This window comes from Rhincodon typus, chromosome 10 (assembly GCF_021869965.1).
Source record: "Rhincodon typus isolate 14 chromosome 10, sRhiTyp1.1, whole genome shotgun sequence".
Lineage (NCBI taxonomy): Eukaryota > Metazoa > Chordata > Chondrichthyes > Orectolobiformes > Rhincodontidae > Rhincodon > Rhincodon typus.
This window is the reverse complement of record NC_063341.1, coordinates 17,685,803-17,708,664: the sequence shown is the minus strand read 5'-3', so window position 1 is coordinate 17,708,664 and position 22,862 is coordinate 17,685,803. Positions and strand designations below refer to the sequence as shown.

Sequence of the window (22,862 nt, the reverse complement as noted above, 5' to 3'; positions counted from 1 at the left end):
CAAGCTCCAGCTCAATGCCAATCCCTGCCCCCAGATGAATTTCAGTCGCCTCCTCAGTTCCCGCTAAGCCCCGCCTCCAGCCGCTCATCACCAACCGCCAGGCATGGTCTCGCGGGGAGGGCGGGAATGTTTTAGAACAGCCGAGGCCGCTGGCGGTCCGGGGTTTGAAATTGGACGGCGGGGCGGGGCTGACGAGCACAGCGCCGTCCTATTGGTTTGAGCGTGCCAGCTCCCTGATTGGTAGGGGATGTGCGGAGTCCGGCAGGGTGATTGGCTGGAGGTGATGGTTTGAATTCCGCAGCGAGCGGGGTGGTTGCGCTAACGGTCACCGTTGAGATTGGTGATGGGAGAACGGCGGTGAGCGTCGGCCTGGGGCTGGGAGGGTAAAAACACAAACACTTCACTGCGGGGAGCGGCGCTTCGGAAAGATCACGATGGAGGTGAGCTCGGCCCGGCGGCCGCACCGCGGGATCCCGGCCTTGTCCGGTGGAGGCGAGGATGCCCCGGTCCTCATCCTCACTCACTTCGCCCGGACTCCGTACGTCTGCTTCAACAGCGTGAGGATCGGCAGCTCCAAGACGGAGACCTTGGCAATCGAGAATCCCGAGACCGTCCCGGTTTGGGTGACGATCGACAAGTTTCCCAGCTCCAAGGGGTTTACAGTCAGCGAACGGGAATTCATGGTTGAGGTATGGGGCCAGTTTTTAAACTGGAGTCTGTGTTCCCAATAAGACCACAGCTTCCCACCAATCACCGCCCCCTCCCCCCGCAAACTCCTCATCCTCCCCAGATCATCATCGAGTTCGTGCATTGATAAATATATTCGATATGTAATCGCATTTCAATATGCAATAATTCGGGGAACACCCCCGCCCCCTCCAATAATTTGGCCAGTGCCTGAGTGTAAACTCACTTAAACAAGATGACCAAGATCACTTTTATCTGGGTGTGTGGCGGATCATGAACAACGAACTGTAAAAGTTAGCTCAAAAACCCGAGTACAGTAGCATTTGTCATATTACCGTCGCATCTTGGTTAAAGGTAACAGTGTGGAGCTGGAGGAGCACGGCAGGCCAGGCAGCATCCAGCTCCACACTACAGCATCGGCAGCTCTTACTATCTCTGAGTTAATTTCATCAATTTCATCCTTAGCTTTGGCGTGCGTGTCTCTGGCCTCAGTTGGATTTTTTTTAACTTTGTAGCTTCTAGTAGTTTGGAACTTTTTTTTAATGTGTAGCTTTAAAACTATTTGACATTGGATTCTTTGATTTAAGATTGATATTTTTGGAAAACAGTGGCTGTCCGATGAGATCATTTTGTGCCTGTGCTTTTGATGCTGTCAATTTCCAGAACCGAAGTTGCAGTTATTGACATCTCCCACTAAAACATGAAAGTTTTGAAGCCAGCGTTCTGCTTTAAAAAATGTCAAACATTCATAACGATAAACCAGATCAGCCGTCGTCCAATATTACTAATTCTACTATCTTTATCCGGAATAAGTAACGGCCATATAAAGGTGACATAATGAAGCATTTCATATTTCAGCCTTTTCTCGGGAGTATACGTTGGTAAATGATTGCTTTCCCTCCGTTGTCATTTGTTTAATAGCAAATGTTTCTTTTTCCCAGTAGTAATGTAGCCTTATCTGTAATTCTTGTTGCTATTTTTAAAAAAAAACTGCGCTTATAAAATGGGTGTGATGACCTCATTTTTTGACACAAAAACAGAAGTCGCTGGAAAAGCTCAGACCGAAACGTTAACTCTGATTTCTCTCCGCAGATTCTGAAGAGACAAATCTGCGGAGAGAAATCAGAGTTAACTTTCTGGTCGAGTGACCTGCTGAACTTTTCCAGCAATTTCTGTTTTTGTTTCTGATTTACAGCATCCGCAGTTCTTTAGGTTTTCATTTTTTGACGATGCTTCATAATTGTTGTCAGAAGTCACATGACATCAGAGAGATAATGACAACTTATCAAGGTGATGGTGTCAAAACAGAACAGTAAGAAAAATTTTACAGAGAACAGTGAGTGGTGAGATTACGTGTAGCCCACATGAAGCCAAGATCATGGTTGAGGCACTCCAATGAGTACGGAACTTGGCTATCAGTTTCTGCTCAGCGGTTCTGCATTGTTGTGTATCTCAAAGGCAGCCCTGGAGGACGCTTACCCGAAGATCAGAGGCAGAATGAGCTTGACTGCTGAAGTGCTCCCCGACATCTGTTATAGCGTCTGCACGGTCTCGCCAATATACCATGCCCAGGGCATCCTTTCCTGCAGGTAATGAGGTACACAACATTGGCCAAGTTATATGAGTACTTACAGTGTACATGGTGGGTGGTGTTCCCACATGTGACTGTCGTATCCATGTCAATGATCTGACATGTCTTGTGGTGGTCGCAGTGGCAGGGTTGTGCGATGTTGTAGTCACTTCTTCTGAGGGCTGGGTAGTTTGCTGCGAATGTTGGTCTGTTTGAGGATAGGCGGCTGTTTGAAGGTGAGAAGTAGAGGCGTAGGGATGGCACAATAATGCAGAATCACCGAACAGAAACTGATAGCCTAGTTCTGTACCCAGGAAGACGACATCAATGACGGCCCCCTGTCATGCAACTCTTTTACCTATCGTTATTCCAGCCATTTGGTTTGTCTCTAGCACCATCCTATTTTTGATATTATTTTTGTAATTGTTAATCGGATCATAGGTCATCCCTTCACTTGCTGTTCAGCTGTTGATACTTTACTTACACCATTTGACAGTTGTGATCACCTGCAAAGATTTGTTATTCAGCTTGTCGGCACACCACTCACACTTATTGTATTTATCTTTTGATCACCTGGAATTATCTCACCATTATCTCTCTGCAAATAAAGTCTGTGCCGGTGCGCTTCCTTCCACTTCAACTGATGAAGAAGCAGCTCTCCGAAAGCTTGTGGTTTCAAATAAACCTGTTGGACTATAACCTGGTGTCATGTAACTTTTGACTTTGTCTACCTCCAGTCCAACACCAGCACCTCCACATCATTTATAAACATGAACTGCACTTCAAAAGTAGCTCATTCTTGTTATGTGAAGTGTGGTATACTGGAAAGCATGGAGGGGGTTTAAATAAAATAGTCTATTGATAATACCTCTAGGCAATCTCCTTCCCATGTAAAGACCACATCTTTTTATTTTTCTGTATTTCTGATGGTAAACTGATACAGACAAAGGAATTGCTGCACTTTTTAAAAAGAAAGTGACTGAAATTCATTCTAAGTGCAATTTTGTTCAAGAAATTGGAGTCTGATTGATTGTCTCCATCCATGGTGCTGGCCTGTGTGCAAAGTGAGATTAGGCTGGAAACAAGTTGCTGATTGGTTTGTGGGGTTGTGACCAATTGTGGATGGCCAGGGCCATCACCCTTACAGAAACTGGTTCCTGGGTAACCAAACAGCTTGTTGGTATGAATGATATTGGCAGAAGCCTTTGGACTGTTACATATGGTATGTCTTTCTATCAATAAAATACCAGAAACCTGAAGAAAGCCAGTTTATCTTCCCATATTGTAACTGTAACATGTGGTCTTAACTAGTATGTAAGAGGTTTTGCAAACTAATGGACCAATCACCTGTGCCTCCTGCTAAAATAAAGTGAAGAGAATTTACAGAAGAGAGGTTGAAAAGCAGAAAATCCTAACAAGTGAAAGGATCATCACAACTATTCCTGTTGTCCCTGTGGACTCAGGCCATTGAACTGCTTCCCCAGTTTTTTTTTCGTCCTCTTAAAGTGTGTGTGTGTGTGTGTGTGTAACTCTAGTTATAGTAATAAATACTAGTTCTTGTTAAGTACAGAAACGTCGGTGGTTTGTGTGCCTGGGAAACCCAACTGGTAAGTTGTCAAACTACACAAAATCTCCCAAAATTTTAACTTTTGAGACAATTTCAGTCTGCTCTTCTAGTGAGGTATGACATGAAGACTCTCCAAAGCTTTGTTGTTTGTTTTTAAGTAAAGAAGATAGCGTCTACTCGTTTGGAAATTGAAGCTGTTGTAAACATGCTCCAGAATGTAACTGACTTATGTAATTTTTTTTTTTACATTTGTGATTACAAATCCCCTTTGCGACAATGATGAATGGCTTGATTTCTACTCTCCTGTATTGTGTAGCTGGTTCAGCAGAATTCCATGGTGCTAGCAATAGCTATTGCAGGATAATTGTGTGATATCATTCTTTCAGGAATGTGGTAAGAAAAGGCATTTATAATCTTTGTTTGTTTTTAGTATTGGCTGCATCCTGATACAGAAGTGTGTTCCAGCATGCGTTTAGAATTGTTAAACAAATCCTGCAGTAGCATTTCATATATCATTCTTAACTGCTTTTTTTCATTTGCTTTTAATTGTCAGTAATTAAACTTTTAACATAACTCTCATTTTTTGAAATGTATGCTTCTTCTTGCAGCCAGCAGAAAAATATTACCTTTCCATAACTTGGACACCGGTAGACATTGGAGGGGTACGAGAAACTGTGACATTCAATGTTGGCTGTGTGAAAGTTCTTTGCATTCTTCTGGGAAAGGCAGAGGATGCACCCAAAAAAAAGGTTGGAGAGTTTGTTTCTGTTTCCTAATTAACAATGTTTGTGTGTATTTATATTATAGACAAAAATACTTCGGTCAGCCTTTCATATTCACCCTACTTTAGGGATAAAAATAATCTTGCAGTTTTCTGTGTAACATCATATTTCTGATTCTCTAACCATTCTACAAAACTGTTATGATCACTTTTTGGATCCATAAGCTACATAAAGGCCTCACTTTCATTACCTTTACTACAACACAAACAAAATAAATATGAATTGATTGTAATTTACCATTTTAACAAAGTAAATAAATCAGTCATTACAAACCATAAATTGCATATGTATTAGCAGATACAATAAGCATTGATCTTATAAATTTGTGCCTGGATTTTGACAGTAAAGAATACTTCAGTTGCCATTTGATTCTCTTTGACCCTTTTTTTGTGTTTTTCCCCATATAGCACAGCCAAGTCATCTATCTTTTCTTAGTTTCCAATTACTTTGCTTCCTCTCAACCCATCAAGTTTTCTTTGCCTATCTGCCTACCTGCACCCCTGCTGTATCAGCCTTAAATCCTTTGAATAAAACTGCAGCTATGATCACTGCTTCTCTTCCCCTTTATCAAGGATTAACTGAGCCAGCTACCTCAACTTTCCAGCAAGGAGTAGGTCACACTGCCTCTGCTTTTGGTGAATATTGCACAAGGTGGAGATGAAAGGGAATTTCTTCTCAGGGCTGTTAGCCTTTGAAATCATCTTTCCAAAAGAGCAGTGGAGACTGGACCAATAACTATATCGAAGTTTAAGTTAGACAGATTTTTGATCTACAAGGGTTTTGAGGGCTATATAGAACAAGTAGGAAAATGGAGTTAAGACACAGTCAGATCAGCCATGATCTTATCGTAAGGCAGATCAGACTCAGGGGTCCAAATAGTCTCTTCCTAATTCTTACACCCACTTGGCTTAATCCAACCAGGTTCCTTCATTGTCCTATTGATCATGACTATTGTTGTCCTTTTGTACCCTGTTAACTAATCAAGTATATGTTTAATATTATACCATTTTAAAAACACAGAAGCAAAGATTCATTAGCTGAGAGGTGTGTTAGGTGGTAATCAGCAGGAGGTTTTCTTACCAATGTTTGACCTGAAGCTGTGAAACTTGATTGGATCTTCAGTCAATGTTGAGAACCCCAATTCCTCAGGACCTGATTGCATACAAATGTATTGTGTTGGGTCTGTCCTGTTATGGCAGAAGGCAGCCAGCATGGAGTAAAAAGAACTTTGGGCTTTGGCTCAGCAGTGTGGATTCTGTATGTATGACTGAGTTCTGCTCAACAAGTCTGCTGGGGCAACAGCAATGTGATTCACTCTTAACTGCATTCTGGAATAACTATCAAGTACTGCATAAACCGCTATGAAAAACAAAAGGACAAAGTGGACCAACTACCCTGCATTGGTCTATGGAACAGAGTCAAGAAGGACATGCTCTGCCCGGTCAACCATGCAAAATCCTAACATCTGCCAAATTACCCTTGCCCAGCTGACTTGTGACAGAGACTTGCCACCAGACATTTGCCTTTCTCATCACCTTGTCCATCGTGTCATGGCTAAGGCTATCTCTGATGACTTTCTTAAGATCTGTATTTCTCTACCCTTTTTCACACTGCTCTCGGAGCAAATAAGCCTCCCCTATAATTCTTCAACTCTAGCCTTTGGCTGTGTAATTTCCCCTATTGCAACAGCTGTTGATCTTTGCAGTCGTACTCACATCGACCTTTGGCATCCATAAATCTTTACCTTTTTGACCACTAATCCTGACATTCCCTGATGTGGTTTGAAATCAAATTTTGAGTAAAACTTCAGGAAATATGTTGAGATATTTTACTCCATTGAAGGTACTGCAATAAATATCAATATAGGAGATGGCTATGATTTTAAATGAATGCAGTATATGTCTACAAGGATTCTAAACTTGAATATTAACAACTTTCCTATTTGGGGGAGAAAAGATTGATAACAATTTTGGTTTCTTTTGGTGCTTCAATGGATGTGGTAAATTTGACCTGTTGATTTTATGCACCAACATAGCTGTTGGTAAATCTTTTTTTAAAAAATTCAAAGTTAATCTAGTTTGCTATCCTAGAAGTTGAATTATGTAATGGTAATGGAGCAGTTGACTAATAATAACAATTTTTCAGTTAATCTACAACAGACACAGGCATAACAAGGAATGCAACACTTGTGGTGTTTTGGGAACTGGGCAAAGTTCACCTTTTCCTTCCAAGCGTGCTATATTTACCACACTGTGTTGCAAATTGCTCACTTGCTGTGTCCCAAAAGGTACTAGATCACTTTAAAAGTACTAATTAGGAAAAATTCAGTCTTCATCAGATCTGCTAAAATTGTTGTCATGTAAAACTTTAGAAACAATCACTATTTCCTGAGGGGAAAAAAGGTGCCTTACAAACTAATGGGAATAAGAACTGACTAGATCCCTGCACTTGTCACCTAATGGCTTGCATCCTTGGGCCTTGAAAGAAATGGCTGCACAGATTGTGGATGGATTAATTACGGTATGCTAAAGATTTCTAGAGTACGGATAGGAACCAGTGAAAATTTGTAGATCTAATGTTTTTTGCTGAGAAAGGAGGCTGACAGCAGGATAGTATGGGCCAGGTTCCCTTGCACTTATTCTTGAGAAAATCAAGATAAAACCAAATTGACTTTGCACGATAGTGAAGTCATGCTAGACCAAAGTAACAATTTCTTGAGGATGTAACTGGTAGAGTGGATAAACAAGAACTATTAGATTAAGTATATTAGGATTTCCAAAAAAGTTCGATAAAGTTCCACATTAGAAGTTATTGCACATGATAAGAGCTTCTGGTAGCAATATATTACATGAATAGAGAACTGGCTAGCTGACAAGAAATAGTCAGGATAAATAGATCACCTTCAAGTTGGCAAATTGTAACTCGTTCTATGCAGCAGTCATTAATGTTGGAATATCAACTATTTAGAATTTTTACAGTGCAATATCGCTAAATTTGGTAATGTGATGACAGGTGGGAAAGCCAATTGGCAGGAGGACAACATCTGCAGAAGGATACTGTTGCTCAATCATTGAGCAAATTGTGGCAGGTAGCTTATGTTGAAAGTTGAGGATATTCACTTTCATTGGAAGAAAAGTCAAAAATTATCCAAGCTTAAAGAGATTGCAGGATGCTGTAGAAACAGGGGTCTGGATCTCCTTATGCACACACACTTTGAAGTTAGTAGTGAGCACAGCACGTAATTAGGATTTTATTGCAGATGAGATAGAGATTAAAAGTAGGGAAATCCGACTCCACCTGTACAAGCCATTGGTAGACTGTAGGTAGAGTATATACAGTTTTGATCTTCTTAATGAAGAAGGTATATACTGAAATTGGAAGCTGTTCAGAAAAGGTTCACGAGTTTGATTCCTGGGATGAAACCTTTGACTCGTGAGGAACGATCAAGAATGTTAAGCTCTCATTCATTCTGGAGTTGAGAATGAAAGATCGTTCTATTTATTGAAGTATATAAGATTCTAAGAGGGCCTGACAGGTTAGATGTTGAAAGGATATTTCCTCTGGTGTGGAAACCTGGAATCAATGTAAGACAATGTTCATTTTAGAGGGTGAGTTTCTTCTGAGTGTTGTAAATATTTGGAATTCTCTACCCTAGAGAACCATGGAGACTTGAGTCAGCACATACCGTTAAGGTTGAGATGGATAGACTTTTGACTTGTAGATCCAGGTTTGTGTAAGATATACATGAAAGTGGAGTTGAGCTCATTGTCCATCAAAAGCTGGGTGGGACAGCAACCTATGCCATACATTTGCTTCTGATGTGCTTGCTCACAAATTTAAAAATTATCATTATATGAGAACTCTTAAAAGCACTTTTTTATGTTTGGATGCAGTTAGAACTTAGGTTTTCCTTTTGTTTATGATTTCCTGTTTTTAAAAAGTCGGGAAACTTCTGATTTATTTGATTTGAGAATTTATTACAAGTATCTTGTGCAAAATAGTTTGAAAATTCAATCTAAACACTTACTTTACTTCCATAGCGAAGCCTGTGGGAATCAATAAAAAGAAAGGAAGGTTCTGGTCTTTTCAAACCAAAAAGAAGTGCATCGATTGCCAGCAAAACCATCATCATATCACAAAAGGTGGATATTATGAAAACAGGGAAACCTCGCAGTCCTCTTCAATCATGTGAAAATCTGAGTCCAGTTGGAGATAGAGTTCCTCCTCTTCATCACCCTTCAGCATTTCATGGTCATGAGATACTGCAATTATCTCCTATATTACCACCAGGTCAAGTAAAGGAAGAATTTGAAAATTGTACACCGCCTTCGCTTAAACGTTCTACTACTTATTCTGTCCTTCAAAGTAATGGAATAATAATGCAAAATGAGACGAGGCTGGATGATGACAAAAAGCCTAATGAATTGTGTACAGTTGAGACTTTTGTGGAACCTGGAGTGAACTTGATATGCCAACCAGGGAAAGAATTTGCTATCCAGACACCATCAAATTTGCCTTGTATTTCTGCTCCTCATACTCCTATTAATGGGCGTCGGATCTTAAGCCCTGATTCTTTCGTAAATGACAGTTATGTTCCTGAGGGAGACCCTGAAGTAATTGCTGAGTTGGTGCTATCACCAGATCAGTTTTTGAAGGATGCATTAGAAACTATGAATCAGTCTTTACCAAGTGTAAGTCAAGTACAGGCTGTTGAAACAACCTCAAACAAAATTGCATTGCAGTCGGGAAATTCTTCAAAACAGAAGAGAAGTAATGAGAGGTTGGGCTTAGTGGGGACACATGGATCATCCAGGCCAGAGAAGGGTTCTCCCCCTGCTATAAATATGGAAGAACTGGGACCACTTAAGTCAAGGTTAACTTTTTTTGTGTCGTCAAAAACGTCTAATGGCCATCAGAGTGCACAGCCACCTAAACAGCACTCACATCACTCTGCTGCTCAAACCAAATTACTCCCTGTCTACACCACTACAACAACCAAAAGTAACTCTGTAAGACCTCCTGAATTTGAGAGAAAGGTTAAGCTATCAAGGAAGAAAGTTATTGAAGTCAACACTAATTCCAGTTCACATTTTGTTGGTATTGTACATACTGATGCTGAAAACAGAAATCCAAGTCTCGCTAACCAACAATCCTTTTCTGGCAGAAAAAGAAAAAGTTCTGAGTTCTTGTCAGATGCACATGAAAAGGACATTATTACTAACAAAAGAAAGTCTGTACAAGTGGAAAAACTAAGTAGAAAATCAAATCATAAAAAATATCATTCAATTGGAGGAAGACCACTCCAGAAGAGGATATCTGGTGCGTTCAATTTTATGTAGAGAATGTGGTGGATTTGTAGAGAGCATATTTCATTTGTTTACCTCATGTACTATTGTAAGGTAATGATATTTGAAAGCAAGGAAGCTGCTGATCAGTGCTTCATTCAGATTTTTTAATTTTGTGTGTTGCATTATATTCCAAAAGTCTAACACTGACGGGAAGACTTGAGAACAGCATGAGACTTCGGTGTTTGAGTCATATTGAACATTTCAAATTGCTTTCTTATTTTTACTTTTGTGCCCAGAAACAGTTTATTTGCTACGGATATGTTGAATATAAAAGAAGCATGCATCTGCACTGTAGATTTATTAGAAATTGAACTTTATGGTGGAGTTGAAAAGATCAGAGAGAGCAGAAGTCTTGAATATGTGGCATTAAAATTGAGCAGTTTACATTCCTGTGTTTGCCAAAAGCAAAGCATAAAAATGGCAGAGAAATTACTGTTAGAAGATTGTTTCTAGTTGTTCTTTTTGACTGGCCAGATGGTTATACGTGTACATCCTGCAGAATCCCTAATCATAACACCTTCCGAAGGAATTGCCTGGGAAATTAAATTTTCTACTGAAATGAATCCTGCACTCGTGGGGCTTCCTGAAGTTTACATTTAAGTAAAATAGTTATTCAGGAGAATTTAGAGCATTAAACACAAAGTCTAATTCCTGAATAACTCTTCAGCTGAGCCCATACCTATCACGCTCCCCAACTACACCTCCCTCCACACCCTGACGACCACCCCCACCCTATATTCTCCATCCACCTTCACCTGCCCTAAATATGGTATAAGTTATTGGCATGCAACCCACTGCATCCCACCCTCTGCATGGTACCTGTACTCATCAGATATCCTGGCATCTTTATCCCTTTCACAGCGAGCACGCTACACAAATGTTGTCCTACCCACCTGCTAGCTTACTTACCTAAAACCCTATTCACTCTGCCCTCTCAGCACCCTAACATCACACTTGGCTTATGTATTACAGTTTGACAGCAACTATTCAAATAGTTGTCAGGATTTTTGACTTTCAGAGTACTGCCTCTGACTGCTGTGAAAAGAGGTGTGGTTTGTCTTCCTCTGACTCCTCTGCCCTACAGAAGAACTATCATGATGGAAGTACAGTTACGTGTTTCCACCAGAGGCCTGAGTTCCCTTCTTTGATGTGTTTTGTTTTTCGAAAGGGCTGGTGTAGCAATCTAAATAAGATTGCCACTCCTTGGAAAATCTGGCCCAAAGGTTCAGCAGTTACTGAACAGTTCTGCTCTCACATAGTAGGAGGTTATTCAGTTGCTTGAGGTCTAATTTTTATCAAACAGATCATGCCATAGCTAAGCTTTTGCTTACTCAGATAAGAACCTGAGTTATGTCATAGGCATGGACCCCAGGTCCAATTAAAGAATATGTTCTTGGCAGCTTATCTTGCCAATAAGGCAAATGAAACAAGTGGTGCTGCACAGTTTCTTCATTTTGTTTCAGAAATCTGTGTACTTTGTGTATAAGTGGTATCCATTTTCAATAGAAAAGAAGTTCAACTTTGTCCATCTATTATTGATGTAAATTGCCTGACATACAAATAGCTAATAACTCCAAATCAAGCTCATTACTGTACATAAACATTGCTGCTTAATCAATTACTAAACAAATTTATGTTATGCAAATATGTGGCTTTTTTTTTGTTTTGGCAGTTTTTAAAGATGCTTGCTTTAAGGATTAGCTATTGTAGCTTGTAGTAAATTCATGGAGTAAAATGTATAGTTTTGTTGAACTCCACAGTTTCTCATGTTCAGGCCTCTGTTACTGCTCAAGTAAAGCCTGGAAAGCTTATGCCTGGAGTTGCTCAGTCGCAATTTGCTTTTAGGAAATTAATCAAAACAGGTAGGTGAATGTACAGTATTTGTAGACTTGCTAATTTTTTTGTAAACTGAACAAAAAATGTTATTACTTTTTTAAAGATGATCTGTCTAACTGTTTATGCGAAGTAACTTCGCAATGCCTTGAGGTTCCATTTGCTATTTTGTTGTATTTTTACTTTGTTCAAGTCATTTTAATACACTTTTTATAATTACGGTTACATATACTTGTAATACAGCTGACAGTAATGCCATTTTTGGTGACACATTTGCAAAGGTCATTGTTTACATTTGGGCAAAGAATTGTACTGTGAAATTTGAACTATTCTAAATTGGTACTCTACAGCTCGAGTGCAAAATAAAGGACTGGATTTACTGTACCAAGGGATACTAGGAACTATATCCGGTTCCATGTGCCCCAGTGAAAACCTTTCCATTTGGTGAATAACCGTCTGTTTAGAAGGTACCAAACCTATTCTTGAAGATGTTGCCTTGACAGACCTGGGACTAAGTTATATAGCTGGCTTTGAATGACCACTGGACTTGGGGTTAGTGACGTGGTGTACAAAAAGCGTGCTCAAGAAGGTTTCTGCTGGTATGTGCCAGAATCTGGTATTTTCCCAACATATCAGTTAGCTCATGATTATCTGTAAAAAGGTGAGAAACAAGCTGTGTCAACAATCAATAGGTGAAAAATTCAGTTTTAAAATGCCATTGTTAGATATTCTATGACTATTGCATTTAGCCATTCTGATAAGTCTTAACTGCTCATGTTTTTATCTTAATACATGTCTTGGGCTTTTTGTTCAAAATTTGTGTCAGGCAACTTGAAGAATTTATACATTTCAGTTTGCTGTAGGCCATTTAGTTGAATTTCTTATTAATGCATTTTATGATTCCTGCTAAAATGCAATATTGTTATTGTTACCCAGTCAGAGGTATGTATTTGTGATTGTGTAATCTTGGTTGCATTCTCTCGTTTGTTATGAGTGCCCTTTGATTTTGAATCAAATGTTATTAATTAAGTAAACTGATTGGTTGGTGCATTAGTTCTAGTAGAAAATGCTGCTGGAATTATGAACAACTTCATCACCAACATCTACTACCATTGGCACTCTCTGTTTTGTTTTCTTGTATTACCAACCAAAGCACAAGAATGTTGAAGCAAAATATATGCTGCGCATAATAATTTTGAGATTATTTTGTCGATGAATACTCTGTCTAAATGTACTAATCAGAAATGCTATTATTCACATTTCTTATTTGCAGTTATTCCTAGACATCCAAACCCATTTTCTACAGGAAACATGTATTATGATGAACAATGGAAAGAGAAGCAGGAAAGAGGTTTCACCTGGTGGCTGAATTTCATTCTTACTCCTGATGACTTTACAGTGAATACAGAGTCCTCCAGAGGTGAGCTCTCATGAGCAGCGTACAATGTGCTGCTTTGTGTTTACTCTTTTCTATAGTTTGTGTTGTGTTCATCCCAAGTGTTACATTTGCCATTGTTTCTCACCTTTTCAAGTGTGTATTTAAGAATTTTTATGTTGGCAGTAGTTTCTTGTCAATCCTGGTGCTGGATGAACAGTTTCGAATTTTATATGAATTTTTAAATATGCCTAATCAATCAAAGAAATCCTTTTCTGGTTCTTAATCAGGAAAACAGTTATCAAAAATGTTAAGCCCTGTTGTTATGGTATTTGTTTTTGTTTATTTTAGTAAATACTGCTACGCTGTTTATGGGTTCTGAGACACAGCACCACAAAATTAGTGTCCCTGCAGCACCAACCAATGAAGAAATGTCACTGAAAGCATACACTGCAAAATGTAGACTTAATCGTCTTCGCCGTGCAGCCTGCAGACTATTTGCATCTGAAGGGATGGTTAAAGTTATACATAAGTTGGAAGCAGCCATTGAAGCTAAACATCTGGTTGTGCGGAAAGACCGATATCTCTGGAAAGACGTTGGTAAATTTTCAAACATATAATTCTTCTGTTTTTATTGTGCTAATTTTGAAGCTCGTGCAAGCTTTGCAAACTTGGAGGTGGGGTTTCACAGTCATGAGGGAATTTTGAAACTTCTTGTTTGAATGAAACTCTGACAAACAAATCGATATGATAAAATTTTAATAAAATTTAATAAAAACTGAACCATAATATGTGGTGTTGCTATTCGCTAAATTTTAGCTCAGTCTGATTTTCTTAGGCAACAAATTGTCTTTTTGCCCCTCTCCACATCGTAGCAGAGAAGTATGAAATGCATTTTTCAACCACAGTTTTGAGACAACAGCAATGCTTGTGGGTTCTCAACCTTGTGTATGTATGAACAAAATTTGGGAATTTCTGGAATGTTGCTTTGTGCTTTGTGACCTTGGCCTAGGCCATTAAGAAGTTTTGGAAATCTTGGCAGCTCAAAATTTCCTGAATATTACATAGAATTAGTAGTATGAAGGGGGATATTTTCCCCTAAGCTGGTTATTAAGGTACAACATAGTAACAGACCATTTGGCCTAACAGTTCTATGCTTCACACAAACCTCCTATCACCCCACTTTTTTGTATGGTTGAAAGGGAAGAGAAGCAGAGAATATGGAAGCATACCTAAAAGAGATGAAAAAAATCATCAATCATGTCACACTTGAATGTTCTGAAGTCACGTACAAACTTTCTCCAATAATCAAATATGCAATCCTCTAGGAAAGGTGCTGAGCACTGAGATGCAATTGATAGAGAACAGAATGAGGCCTTTTGGTCTGCGGCAGCACTCAATGGTAGCAATTTACCTCGTGCCACTCTCCCACCTTTTTGTAGTCCTACTGGTTCTTCCTTTTCAAATAACAATCCAATTCTCGAATATCTCAACTGAACGTGCCTCTGCAGCATCTCAAGGGAAAGACAGGTAAACAAATCCAGATGTCTCTGGACGATGGAGGAGATAACAATAAAGGTAAAGAAGGAAAAGTGTCAAGTAAAAATACAATAGAGTTCCAAGCTGAAAACAACAGGTTCAGAGGGATGTGGAAAAGCAAATGAGAGAAGGAATGAGGGATTATGAAAACGTTCTGGTAACCAACATAAAGAGAAATCTCAAAGTCTTCTATTGGCACATTAATAATAAAGCAGTGGCAAAAGTAGGAGTAGGGTTGATTAGGGACTCAAAGAAAGGATTTAAACCTGGAGACAGAAAGCATGGCAAAAGTATTAAATTAACACCTTGCATCTGTCTTTACCTGTGAGGCAGCTGCTGCCCAGACCAAGGTGATAGAGGAGACAGCACAGTCACTCAAAGGGTTTTAAATTGGTGAGATGTACTGGATAAGCTGTCAGTACTTGAAGTTGCTAAGGCACCAGGACAGGATGAGGTGAATCCAAGGATATTTAAGAAAGTGAAAAATTGCGGAGGCACTGACAACGATCTTGCAATCTTCCTTAGTCTCAGAACTGGTGTCGGAGGACTGGAAAAGCGGAAACATTATTCCCTTAATCAAAATAGGTTGTAAGGATAAGTCCAGTGGTTATAGTCAAGTTTAACTTTGGTGAAATTTCTAGAAACGGTTATTTGGGAAAATGTTAATAATCACATGGAAAAAATGGATTAATTTTCAAGAACATGAATTGGTTGTTTTGAGAAATTTTTCCAACTTGCTGGAGTTCTTGTTGAGGAAGCAACAGAGGATTGAGAGCAATGCTGTTGATGTGCTGCAAGTGGACTTCCAAAACGCATGCCAAGTTAGAGCGTGTGGAATAAAGGGACAGTAGCAATGTGGGTATAGAATTGGCTGAGTGACAAGCAGTGAAGAGTAATGGTTAGTAGATGCTTCTCAGACAGGGGGAAAGTTTGTAATGTCAGTGTAGCCAGTGTTGGGACCCTGACACATGTTTTAACGTACACATTAGTGTACTGTTTTGGGCAAATCACCACAAGTTACCTTTAATTTGGTTATTTATTAAGAAATCTCGTAGATAATCAAGTACTGAAACAAGATTTAAACCTTTTTCATTTAGCAACCAAAATAAGACCTCTCAAGTAAGCAGGTTAAGCCTCACAACTCAACTTGGCTATTAACCGATTAATGGTGGAATTTAATTACAATTCCAACCAATGGTGTCTGTCTCTAGAAATGTCCAGGCTTAATCCTTGTGCAGTGTTATTCTTCAAAGTTCTGCTGCTCAATTCTTCTAGTGTTAGATTCTTTTATACAGATTTTCGTCCTTTCATCCAAAATATTGATTACTCTTTGAGTCCTTCAGACTGTAGCTTGTTTCCTTATGAGAAGTAATTTCTCTGCTCCTTGTTTGGCCTGAACTGTGCACATTTGAAGACACAAGTTTCCCATCTTAACTCCTTAAATTCTTTTCCAGAGCAATTAGTTATCCTTTTGGCATAAAGCAACCAGTTCTCAAACAGATTGGTTTCCGTAGCTTCAATTCCTCCTCTTCTCAGACTTGACTAATTGTTTTCAAGTTCTGTATAAGTTTATCATTGTCTTTAATAGTTTTTTCCAGACGCAGTTACTGCTGCTTCTTTCCATGTATAACAGTTTATCTTTGATTGTTTTTTTCAATCCATGCACAGTTATTAAAGTTCTCAAATTCACTGTATCACAACACAAATCGCAATTTCAAAATTTGCAGCTGAAGCAAAATTAGGCAGCATTGTGAATTGAGGACGATGGTGCAGAGCTTCATAAGGACATAGGTTGATTGAGTATGTGGACAAGTGACAGAACAAATACAATGCGGAGTAGTGTGGAGTGATACTTCTGGTTGGAAGAATGCGGAGAGACAATATGAAATAAGGGATACAATTCTGAAGTGGATGCAAGAGCAATGGAACTTATGTTGAGGATGTTCATAAATTATTGAAGAACAGGTTGTCAGCATAGCTAATAAAGCTGGCAGCATCCTTATCAAAAACTCCAGCAATATAGTTAATTCCATTTTATTGCTGTATAAGTCAGTGCTGGCTTTCCTTAATAAACCTGGATTACCCAATTAATGAACAATTTTGTCCAAATGCTAGAAGCTTCCCCTCTACCAAGATTAAACTGACTGGTCAGTAGCTGCTGGGCTTACCTTTTAAGGTCATTCTTTGGATGTCATTAAGGATATCAGAAACACTTCTTCTTAATCTCTACTATTTTTGTCATCCAGGAGTTCTGCCTTTCCACTTTTTTTAATATATTCATTGACAGGATGTGGATTCATTGCCCAAAGGGCAGATGAGAGGCAACCACATAGCTATGTGTTGGAGTCATGCGTAGTCCGGTTGACAGCTTACTTCCCTAAAGGACATTAGTGAACCAGATGGGTTTTCCCTGACAATCTTCAGTAGTTTCATGGGCATGATTACACTTTTGATTCCAGATTTTTCTTTTTATTGAATTCAAATTCCACCATCTGCCATTGTGGGACTTGAACCCAGGTCTTCAGAACATTATCTGCATCTCTGGATTAATAGTGGTGATAATATCACTAGGCCATTGTCTCCTCATGGGACTAGACATGGTCTGTTGCCGATCTGTCTCTTCCCTGAAGATAATCTATTTTGCAGGTACCATTTTACCTGCCAGTCTTTTAGTTCCCATTGATTTGGGCTAGGTTTATTCTCACTCAACTGAAATTGGCTTTCCATTAATTATTTTTTCTTATTCTTGGTTGCTGTTTTTCCTTAGCTGAACTGACTTTGAGGTGATGATCACTGTCCCCTAAATCTTCCTCTGCTTACATTTGAGAGTCTTGGGTTTGTCTTTCAGAAATGAGGTGCGCTAAGTAGCCTGAGCAAACTGTTTGCAACAGTCCTTGGTATATGGAATTGGCCCTCACCAAAATTGATATAAAGAGTTGTTACATTTCTATTAATTTGATCTAGGTATAATAATGCTGGATTTGATGGTAAGATAAATAAAATCTGAAGATAGTATCTGTTTAAGTTCAAGGCATGCCTTTTTACATTCTCAATTCTATAACATACCTATGAGACACAGCTCTAATTACTTGCATTGAGTGGACAGCAAAATGAAAGTGAGAATGATTTATCATCACTGTTCAAGCAGAGTTTTTATTGGAAGGAATGTAATTGTATACAAAAGTTCAATATGTCCTTAAAGCAATATCATATTTAGTGGTATAGCTGCATGAAAGTTGCTTCCCTTCATTTGTGGAATGTGGAACCTAAATTTGAATTTTAGAGATTTTAGAAATTTTCTTCAGTAGGTACATGCTATTATATTTACCTTTTTATATTTTCTTCTCCACTGAAGGAGAGCGACAGAAGATCCTAAAGTGGCTTTTGTCATATAATCCTCTATGGTTGCGTATAGGGCTGGAGGTAAGGCTTACTTTGCACAATTAGGAATACTGTAATATAAACAAATATGACAGTTTTTTTATGGAGAACATATTTTGGTGTATTGGCTGAAATCTTCATCTTGCGTCATGTTTCAGTGTGTATTTGGTGAACTGATTCCATTGGAAAGCAACAGCGATGTGATTGGCTTAGCTAGATTTATTTTAAATCGCCTACTTTGGAATTCTGATATAACTGCAGCATTTCGACATCCGACTGTGCCACATTTATATCGTGACGGTAAAAAATGTTTTGCTTCTAATATGAAAAGTGTTTCAAAATGTAAGTGTGACATGTAAGTTATAGGGCTCTCATTGACTTGAAGGACCTCCAGCAGTATTTTGAAAAAGATGAATTGGAACTCAACTTTCATCTAAGTTTCGACAAGTGCAAATTTTGTTTTCTGTGTGCAGATTTTGGTTATACTAATTCGATTAATATTGATTAAAATCATTAAATTTTACAGCACAAAATAAGACGACACTGTATCATGTCATCTCTAATAAAACTTACCAAGTTTCCCAAATTTTTACGAATGTATATTCACTTCTTTTCAAAAGCTATTGTGGATTCTGCTTCTGCTACTAATTTCATAATTGTTACAACTGAGGTAACTTGTTAGTCCACTTGAGACCATTATAATTTGACCGCGTGGACATGAGTTAGATGGCAGATTGGGTAGGTATGGCATTTTCCCTTCTCCTGGATGGCATTAGTGAACTAGTTGCTCTTCTGTACATTATCAGTTTTTAATTTTCAGAGTCCTAGCTCTCAAATGACCAGATTTATTAGATTCAATCTTGCATCTTGTAATTGTGGGATTTCAGCTTGCTATCTGTGTTACAGGTTGTATGATGTATAGTTTGCAATAATAGAGGAGCTTGTAGAACATGATGAGCTGCAACTCTCAAACTATACAAGAGCAGTGGGTGAACATATCCCCAAAAGTAGCCAAATCGGTCAGCCCATGACTCATTTTTCCTCGGCAATCAGAAAGAAAATTTACCCCCACGTTTGGAATTCAAATATTGAAAGGAACTACTGCTGCACTTGTTGGTTGATCTAATCCCCTATATTTGCTGATCAGCAGCAAGTGCAGGAGGGAATGGCCTGTGACTGGAGGAGAAATGAAAAAGTGAGTAGGTGAACAAGACCGTTGAGAATATAGGTGAGTTGATGGTTTGGTAGCCACGGCTGCAATGGCAAGGAGTCTCAGACAGTTTGCTAGGCAAGGCTAGTGAGGGGACGTAGCCACTTTGGGGCAAGGCCAAAGAATTATTTTGGCTCCTGATAAACTGAACATTTACCTCAAAGACAAATATCTCTGCAGTTTCTTTTATTGGTCAAGATTGTTTTAACTTAAATGAGACTGCAGTTTTAAGCAATCAAGGTGCCAATCTGCCCTTATGTCTTCTATGTGGTGCTGCTGTAATTTCCTTTTGCAAATCTTGCCATATGTGCAAAGTTTATTAATTGATTTGAGCATAAGCATGTTAACATGCCAGAAAAAAAATTGCTGTTTGTTGGGCAGTTACATGTTTAATTTTGAGGGTCAGCTTGAAACGATAAAATTACTAATAAATACAAAAAAGGAGAAAAGGTTTTATTTGGTGCCTTTCATGACTACCTGTTGTATTAAAGTGGTTTGCTTCAGGTAAAGTTAATTTGAAAGTCTGTTTGCTTTTCTAATGTAGGAACTGCACATAAGCCAAAATTGTGCATAGGAAACTCCCATACGTCAATTTGATAATGACCAGTTTTTGTGATATTGACAGAGAAATAAATGCTTGTCCAAGTACCAGCAAACGATATGGAAGGTAAACTGTATATTGGCTTTTATTGCAAGAAAATTTGAGTACAGGAGCAAAGATGTCTTCTATTCAATTGCATAGGACAATGTTGAGATTGCAACTGGACTATGATATACAGTTCGGGTCCCCTTGCCTAAAAAGAGGCATACTTACTATAAAGCAAATGCAATATGGTTTGCCAGATCTGATTCCTGGGAAGACTGAGCTTGTTTTCTCCAGAGTTCAGAAGGATGAGTGGTGATCTCGGAAATTTCTTAAAGGGGTAGACAGTAGATGCAAGAAGGATGTTTTCCTGATTGAAGTCAAGAACCAAGGGACACCAAGTCACAATGAAAGGCTAGCCATTTAGGATTGAGACATAGAGAAACTTCTCTGTTTAGAACTGTGAATCTTTGAAATTTTCTAGGTCAGAGAGTTGCAGAAGCTCTGTCATTAAGTACATTGAGGACATAATGGTATGTGTAGATAGCATGGAATTATAGTGTGAGGTTGATAATTAGCATATAGAACAAGGTACAGGGGATGTTTGACCTATTCCTACTCCAAAGTTCCTATATTTCACCCACTCTTCTTCAGAATGGTTCCATGGAATCTTTTACTTCTATTGAGCAAGCAGGTGGAGGTCTTGTGTTGACATTTCATCTAAGAGATAACACTTCTAATAGTCCAATGCTCTCAGCACTGCAACATTGTGGTAGACTAGATTTTCTGTTTGTCCTGGAGTGGGACATGATTTCTCAATATTTTGAGTTGGGTGTGAGTGCTACCAACTTAACCATGGCTGTGATCGATAACTATTAATAATATTCAAATACTATTCATCATTGATAACAACCTTAATTTGCTCGTTCAAATGCAAGGGATTGTAACTAATGTATGTTGTTTCCTTGCGTATTGATTAGATTTCCATCTTGGATTTGGAGTTGCAACTCAATTAGTAATGTAGAAATGCTGTTGGTACTGCATTGAGCCTTAACTAGAAATTAATGTAACAGCAAATTATATTGTAACTGTTTGTTTTGATTTTCTAGAGCACCAGGAGGTTTTGGCACAATTTACACTGAAGAAGTTTCTGCTTTTGGTTTGGTTTCTTGATTGTGCCAAACAGTCTAGGTTGATAGATCATGATCCATGCCTTTTCTGCAAAGATGCAGAGTTTAAGGTTAGATATGAAAAATACTGCTTCTCTACATGTACTCACTGAGTTTTTATCGTAAATGTTGAATATGCATAGGTTTTGTCTTAACACTTTCTGGATTTAAAAAAAAATGTATAACAAGTTTTATTTTAAGAACACTATGCTTTGCTTTATATGGTGAGATTAGGTCAGAAAATCATTCAGTTTTTTATGACATCCTGTGTGATACCAACTTGAATGTTCTTAAACACCAGCATTGCAGTTTCTCCCTCTTCTTCATCTCTAATAAAGGGGTTAATGAATTGCTGAGGTGGAGAGAATTTCAGATTTACCTGTTAAGCATTTGTACATAGAATTGCTCTACATGATTTAATTCCTTTTACTTATTGTACAACATAATTTTTAATTAAAAAAAGTCTTTTTAAATTTTAAGTTCTAATGTATTACTCAAAAGTCAATTGTTCTCTGTCCACTTAAAAATAGAAATTCATAACTTAATAGGTAACAATTGGTATTTATATAGCACCATTGAAACATCCCAAGGCGGTGCTCAGAGGCTTTATAAAACTACAATGCTGAACAGAAGGAGATGTATTGGAGTATTGCATATAGTTCTGGTCCCCACACTACCAGAAGGAAGTAGATGCTTTGGAATGGGTACAGAAAAGGTTTACCAGGATGTTGCCATGTATGGGGGATTTTAGCTCTGAAGAAAGGTTTGATGGACTGGGTTTGTTTCCACTGGAACACAGAGGTTGAGGCGTAGCCTGAAAGAAGTTTATAAGATTGTGAATGGCATGGATAGAGTGGAAAGTATGAGGCTTTTTCCCAGGTTGGAGGGGTCAATTACTAGGGGACACAGGTTCAAGGTGCAAGGGGGGAAAATTTAAAAGAGATGTGCAAGACAAGTTTTTCTCACAAAGGGTGGTGAGTGCCTGGAACATGTTGCCAGAGTAGATGGTGGAAACAGGCACAATAGTAGCAATCAAGAAACTCCTGAACGATTATACAAATAGGAAGGGAATAGAGGGATATGGATCCTGTAAGTGAAGACAGTTTTAGTATGAAAGGGCAAAATGTGTCGGCGCAGGCTTGGAGGGCCAAAGGGCCTGTTCTTGTGCTGTTTTGTTCTTTGAGGTATTAAGGCAAATTATCAAAAGCTTGTTCAAAGAGGCAGGCTTTGCAGTAGTAGAGAAGAGTGAGGCAGAAAGAAGGACATTCAGTGTCTTGCAGTGTGATTGGAATCCAAGACGTTAAGAGGTGAGAAATTATATTGGAGTGCAGATATTTCTGAGCATTGTAGATCTGAAACAAAAGGGGATAGTCAAGAAAGGATTTGAAAACAAGTGAGAATTTTAACTTACAGTATCAATTAACTTAGGGCATGTAGATCAGTGGATACAGGGGTTATGGTGAATGGAACTTATTGAGAATGAGGACATGAGTTGAGTAACATATTTTTGGATAAGATTGGCTGTTGCTGTTAGGTGGGATTTAAACTTGATTGGCAGGACAAGGAAACCTATGAGGGAACTCCAATGGGAAAGAAACAAAATAGAAAGCAGAAAAGCAGTAAGCAAAATTAAAGACAAATGGGAGTTAATACAGACATCACATAGGTTCAAAAAGAATAATGTTAAAAAGCCACTATAAAGTACAACTTAGATAACAAGGTGCAGAGCTGGATGAACACAGCAGGCCAAGCAGCATCAGAGGAGCAGGAAGGCTGACGTTTCGGGCCTAGACCCTTCTTCAGAAAATTTTCTGAAGA

At 38.7% G+C, this 22,862-nt stretch overlaps 1 protein-coding gene across 1 annotated transcript in view; it reads left to right on the top strand.

The window, feature by feature from the left end:
• Positions 1 to 434: 434 nt before the first annotated feature.
• The window catches only part of aspm (assembly factor for spindle microtubules), a 78,191-nt gene continuing 55,763 nt past the window's right edge, over positions 435 to 22,862 (top strand). The window contains exons 1-9 of the mRNA XM_048602053.1: positions 435 to 689; positions 4,433 to 4,573; positions 8,647 to 9,925; positions 11,715 to 11,816; positions 13,061 to 13,207; positions 13,514 to 13,762; positions 18,057 to 18,124; positions 18,241 to 18,382; positions 20,985 to 21,115. Of these exons, the coding sequence (XP_048458010.1) occupies positions 435 to 689; positions 4,433 to 4,573; positions 8,647 to 9,925; positions 11,715 to 11,816; positions 13,061 to 13,207; positions 13,514 to 13,762; positions 18,057 to 18,124; positions 18,241 to 18,382; positions 20,985 to 21,115 (2,514 nt within the window). The remainder of the gene's footprint in view (positions 690 to 4,432; positions 4,574 to 8,646; positions 9,926 to 11,714; positions 11,817 to 13,060; positions 13,208 to 13,513; positions 13,763 to 18,056; positions 18,125 to 18,240; positions 18,383 to 20,984; positions 21,116 to 22,862) is intronic.